At 42.0% G+C, this 6,000-nt stretch overlaps 2 protein-coding genes across 2 annotated transcripts in view; one reads left to right on the top strand and one right to left on the bottom strand.

Annotated features, from left to right (window-relative positions):
• The window catches only part of LOC132888209 (protein NLRC5-like), a 951,571-nt gene that overhangs the window by 568,772 nt on the left and 376,799 nt on the right, over positions 1 to 6,000 (bottom strand). The gene's annotated exons all lie outside the window — the stretch shown is intronic.
• Positions 1 to 6,000, top strand: part of LOC132887623 (NACHT, LRR and PYD domains-containing protein 12-like) — a 127,596-nt gene that overhangs the window by 102,788 nt on the left and 18,808 nt on the right. Inside the window, exon 6 of the mRNA XM_060923090.1 lies at positions 3,399 to 3,572. Within this exon, the coding sequence (XP_060779073.1) occupies positions 3,399 to 3,572 (174 nt within the window). The remainder of the gene's footprint in view (positions 1 to 3,398; positions 3,573 to 6,000) is intronic.

The raw sequence follows: 6,000 nt of genomic DNA, 5'->3' as shown, positions 1-6,000 counted from the left end.
GGGAGGGGCTGCTCGCTCTCACACACACACACACACACACACACACACACACACACACAGGAGGGAGGGGCTGCTCGCTCTCTCACACACACACACAGGAGGGAGGGGCTGCTCACTCTCAGTGAGACACAGGCTTGTAGCATCAGGGCAAGTCACACATTCACACAGTACAGCTCAGCTGCTGCAACTGTGACTGCTACGCGCACTGCATCACTCTCACAAGTTCCCCCAGAGGAATTTTCTCTAGTTTTGATGTTCTGATTCGCGGGAGAATTTGCAGTGAGTTTTCATAGCTTTACCCACTTATTTTTTCAAATCAAACTGATTCCTGTAAATAAATAACTATTATAGATTATGACTGTAGTTGTCTTGATGAAAAATATTGAGATCTTAGTGGTCGGAATGAGATTTTAAATAATAAACACTAGTATGCCCTGCTTTTGAGAAACAGAAAGCCCCACAGAGGACAAAGAGGGGATGAGAAATAATCTTTTATTACTTTTTCATTGAGTGTACTGATTTAACTTTTTTTACCTAATTAGTGTAATTAATACTCATTAAATACTAATTTGCATGATTGGTTTTTACTAATTTTTCAAACTTTGTGTTCAGTCTATAACCATCTATGTGCTGCCACTTTCAATGTAAATATCTTGAAAAATATAGTTATTCAGAAAAAAAACATTTAATCTCATTGGTTAATGAGGCCCATTTCGGACCATCTGATCCTCATACAGAATATTACATCACTTTTCTAAAAATTAAACTGTTTTTTAATCTTTGATTTGTAATATCTCGAGAACGGATTTAAACATATTTTAATTATGTAACAAGTATGTTGTTCTGCGTTCACTTCTGACTTCAGTGAGAGCAGTTTCAAGCAACTTGGAATGAATTTGAATTTTTAGCTGATATGCCTACTTATAACCCAATTTGGATCCTAATACATACTGCCCTGCCAAAGAAAAAGTTGCACACACCAATATTTGGTTTTCAGTGGGGTTCAGGTGTGGAGATTGGGCTGGCCATAACAGGGTCTTGATCTTGTGGTTCTCCATCCACACCTTGATTGACCTGGCTGTGTGGCATGGAGCATTGTCCTGCTGAAAACCCAATCCTCAGTGTTAGGGAACATGGTCAGAGCAGAAGGAAGCAAGTTTTCTTCCAGGATGACCTTGTACATGGCTTGATGGCTCATATGTCCTTCACAAACAAAAATCTGCCCCATTCCAGCCTTGTTGAAGCACCTCCATATCCTCACCGATCCTCCGCCAAATTTCACAATTGGTGTGAGACACTGTGGCATGTAGTCCTCTTCAGGTCCCCATCTAACCATTAGATGATCAGGTGATGGGAAAAGCTGAAAATTGGACTCATCAGAGAAGAGCTGACTCCAGTTCTCTATGGTCTAATCCTTATGGTCTTTAGCAAACTTCAGCCTGGGTTTTCTTTGCTTCTTATTGATGCGGGGTTTGAAGTAGACCAAAATATCAGCATCGTGGCACCAGTCATAACGGCCGGGGGTTCGGGGGGGTCCTCAAAATCCAGTGAACGTGGATGGAATAAAACAGTTTTTCCACTTAATCTCACCACACATGGCTTATAGACAACTCTGTGCTACGTGCCTCGTTGCCTATCAGCACATGTACGAGTAAATTTCATGTAATAACTTTTTATATATAGTTTTATATGGGTTCGAACTAGACATAAATATCAGCATAGTGGCACCAGTTATAACAGCCAGGGGAAAGTTCCTCATGGGTTCTACATGCTCAGAGATGCATTCTAGTGCATTTCCTGGCAATTGCGGGCCTCCCTGAAACTCACTCTTTTCTGGTAATATTAATGAGATTGTTTGTTTGTTTGTTTGTTTGTTTGTTTATTTTTCTTGCCAAAAGTTGTTGTGATTGTTTTTGATTAAAGACTTATTATAATTAATATTCATCTACTGTATATTGGTGACCTGTTTATGGAATAAGAATGAAACAACCAGTTGAGGTTTGATGTCTTCAGTATTTTTAATATAATATAATTAGAAACGCCATGTTTCTCAGTGTGCCAAAGAGCTTCTTAACTCTATACTGCTTCCTGAGATGTTCACCCATTTTATTCTGTCTCCTCTCTGACAATATTTTACACAGACTTTCAGACTGCAGTATAACAGAGGACGGATACGCTGCTCTGGCTGAAGCTCTGAAATCATCCCACCTGATAGAGCTGGATCTCAGAGGGAACGACCCTGGAGCATCAGGAGTGAAGCTGCTCAATGATTTACTCCAGGATCCAGACTGTAAACTAACAACACTGAGGTGAGCAAATTATAAATAACAGGAATGTTTGAAAGGGAAATGTTCAGTGTTTAAATGTTTAAAGGAAACAACTAAAATGATTATTTTTATTAAGGTCTTGAATAATTGGTTTTTCTAACAAACTGATTTTATAACAATATAAGCATGTATTCTTCTATTTAAATAAATAAATAAATAAAACATTTGAAACTTTTTTTTATAATGCAGTGTCCTGTTATGGCCAAAGATATTTTCAAAGATAAAGATTTAAAATAATCTCTGTTTTTGATGAGTCCCGAATGCTACAGCGAGGCATATTTAAGATAATGCAGTTGATGTTGATCAGTGTTCGAGTAAACTTTTCCCCTCACAGACTGTTGAAAAGTCCTGAAGCAGAAGAAGCCTGTGGTCGTCTGACTAAAGTTTTAGAGACAAACCCCTTATTGCAGACGCAACTGAACCTGAGGGGGAAAATAAAAGGAGACTCCGAAGTGAAGCAGCTCTCTGCTCTACTGAAGAATCCACAATGCAGAGCTGAGAAACTCATGTGTGTACATTATTATCTCATCTCATCTCATTATCTGTAGCCGCTTTATCCTGTTCTACAGGGTCGCAGGCGAGCTGGAGCCTATCCCAGCTGACTACGGGTGAAAGGCGGGGTACACCCTGGACAAGTCGCCAGGTCATCACAGGGCTGACACATAGACACAGACAACCATTCACACTCACATTCACACCTACGGTCAATTTAGAGTCACCAGTTAACCTAACCTGCATGTCTTTGGACTGTGGGGGAAACCGGAGCACCCGGAGGAAACCCACGCGGACACGGGGAGAACATGCAAACTCCACACAGAAAGGCCCTCGCCGGCCACGGGGCTCGAACCCGGACCTTCTTGCTGTGAGGCGACAGAGCTAACCACTACACCACCGTGCCGCCCATATTATTATTATTATTATTATTATTATTATTATTAATCTATTGAAACATGCATTAAGAATGACATATCAAAAATAAAACATTGAACTTTAATTCCCTGAACGTTGATTATTTTCCATGCATTGTGTGGTTGAACTCATTGTAAAAGTGGTGGACCTTTTTCTTTTTAGACTGACTGAATGTAATCTGATGATGGAAAGCTGTAAAGCTCTGGCTGAAGTTCTCAGTTCACACCTCTGTTTTCTAACTGAGTTGGACTTGAGTAAGAACGGCCTACAGAATTCAGGTGTCCACCAATTATCTGAAGGACTGAAGAACCAAAGCTGTATTCTGAAGATATTAAGGTACAGTAATATCTCACTATATAAGCAGTGCAATAGTATTACTGGTAGTACTAATAAAAATAATATAAAATCAATGTCATAAAATAATTTAATAAAGCCTAATAATGATTATTATGTGGATGTTACACATTATGTTTTTGTTCCTGCTTTTGTAGCTTAAGAGCTCAAGTTTCCAAATCTGTCATTGTTTAACTCTTGAATATTTTCTATCGTGAATATTCTCATTAAAAATCGTATAATCTCTACTTTCCAAAGAAATGGATCTGGTTAAGATCTGTTCAGTACTTTGGGATTAACGGCAGGTTGAAGTCGGTACAACAGAGTAAAAACTCTGCTCACAGGACGTCGGGAAACTGACGGTGCTTTTCTTTCTGAGTCACGGGAAAGCGGTCAGGCTCTCTCTCTCTCTCTCTCTCTCTCTCTCTCTCTCCTGATCGGTTTCCCGCTGGATTACTCGTCAATATCAGTCAGATCACTTTTATAGGGATGTTCTCTCACTGTTTCTGATGAAGGATTCAGCAAAATTTTGCCTCTGCTAGTTTAGATGTTCTGATTCACAGGAGACTTTGAAGTGAGTTTTCACAGCTTTACCCACTTATTTTTTCAAATCAAACTGATTCCTGTAAATAAATAACTATTCTAGAATATGACTGTAGTTGTTTTGATGAAAAATATTGAGATCTTAGTGGTTGGAATGAGATTTTAAATAATAAACACCAGTCGGCCCTGCTTTTGAGAAACAGAAAGCCCCACAGAGCACAAAGAGGGAATTAGAAATAATATTTTATTACTTTTTCATTGAGTGTACCGATTTAACTTTCTAACCTAATTAGCATAATTAATACTAATTAAATACTAATTTGCATTATTGGTTTTTACTAATTTTTCAAACTTTGTATTCAGTCTACAACCATCTATGTGCTGCTAATTTCCATGTAAATATCTTGGAAAAATAAAAGTTATTATGAAAAAACATTTGATCTCATTGGTTAATGAGGCCCATTTCGGACCATGTGATCCTCATACAGAATATTACGTCAGTTTTCTAAAAATTAAACCATTTTTTAATCTTTGATTTGTAATATCTCGAGAACGGATTTAAACATATTTTAATTATGTAACAAGTATGTTGTTCTGCGTTCACTTCTGAATTCAGTGAGAGCAGTTTCAAGCAACTTGGAATGAATTTGGATTTTTAGCTGATATGCCTACTTATAACCCGATTTGGATCCTAATACATACTGCCCTGCCAAAAAAAAAGTTGCCTCATCTCGTCTCGTCTCGTCTTCTTCCGCTTTATCCGGGACCGGGTCGCGGAGGCAGCAGTCTAAGCAGGGAAGCCCAAACTTCCCTTTCCCCAGACACCTCGGCCAGCTCCTCGGGAAGAACACCGAGGCGTTCCCAGGCCAGCCGAGAGACATAGTCCCTCCAGCGTGTCCTGGGTCTTCCCCGGGGCCTCCTCCCGGGGGGACATGCCTGGAACACCTCCCCAGGGAGGCGTCCAGGAGGCATCCGAAAAAGATGCCCGAGCCACCTCAGCTGATTCCTCTCGATGTGGAGCAGCAGCGGCTCTACTCCGAGCTCCTCCCGAGTGACTGTGCTTCTCACCCTATCTCTAAGGGAGCGCCCAGCCACCCTGCGAAGGAAACTCATTTCGGCCGCTTGTATCCGCGATCTTGTCCTTTCGGTCATTACCCAAAGCTCATGACCATAGGTGAGAGTCGGAACGTAGATCGACCGGTAAATTGAGAGCTTCGCCTTTTGGCTCAGCTCCTTCTTCACCACAACGGACCGGTAAAGCGACCGCATCACTGCGGAGGCTGCACCGATCCGCCTGTCGATCTCACGCTCCATCCTTCCCTCACTCGTGAACAAGATCCCGAGATACTTAAACTCCTCCACTTGAGGCAGAACTTCTCCACCAACCTGGAGAGGGCAAGCTACCCTTTTCCGGTCGAGAACCATGGCCTCGGACTTGGAGGTGCTGATTCTCATCCCAGCCGCTTCACACTCGACTGCAAACCGCCCCAGTGCATGCTGAAGGTCCTGGTTTGAAGAAGCCAACAGGACAACATCATCCGCAAAAAGCAGAGATGAAATCCTGTGGTTCCCAAAGAGGATTCCTTCTGGCCCCTGGCTGCGCCTAGAAATTCTGTCCATAAAAATTATGAACAGAACCGGTGACAAAGGGCAGCCCTGCCGGAGTCCAACATGCACTGGGAACAGGTCTGACTTACTGCCGGCAATGCGAACCAGACTCCTGCTCCGTTCGTACAGGGACCGGACAGCCCTTAGCAAAGAGCCCCGAACCCCATACTCCCGAAGCACCCCCCACAGAATACTACGGGGGACACGGTCGAATGCCTTCTCCAGATCCACAAAGCACATGTGGACTGGTTGGGCAAACTCCCATGAACCCTCGAGCACC

The sequence above is a fragment of the Neoarius graeffei genome, chromosome 6, assembly GCF_027579695.1.
Source record: "Neoarius graeffei isolate fNeoGra1 chromosome 6, fNeoGra1.pri, whole genome shotgun sequence".
NCBI classification, from domain to species: domain Eukaryota; kingdom Metazoa; phylum Chordata; class Actinopteri; order Siluriformes; family Ariidae; genus Neoarius; species Neoarius graeffei.
Note: the sequence above shows the minus strand (reverse complement) of the source record. Positions and strands in the feature narration are given on the sequence as shown.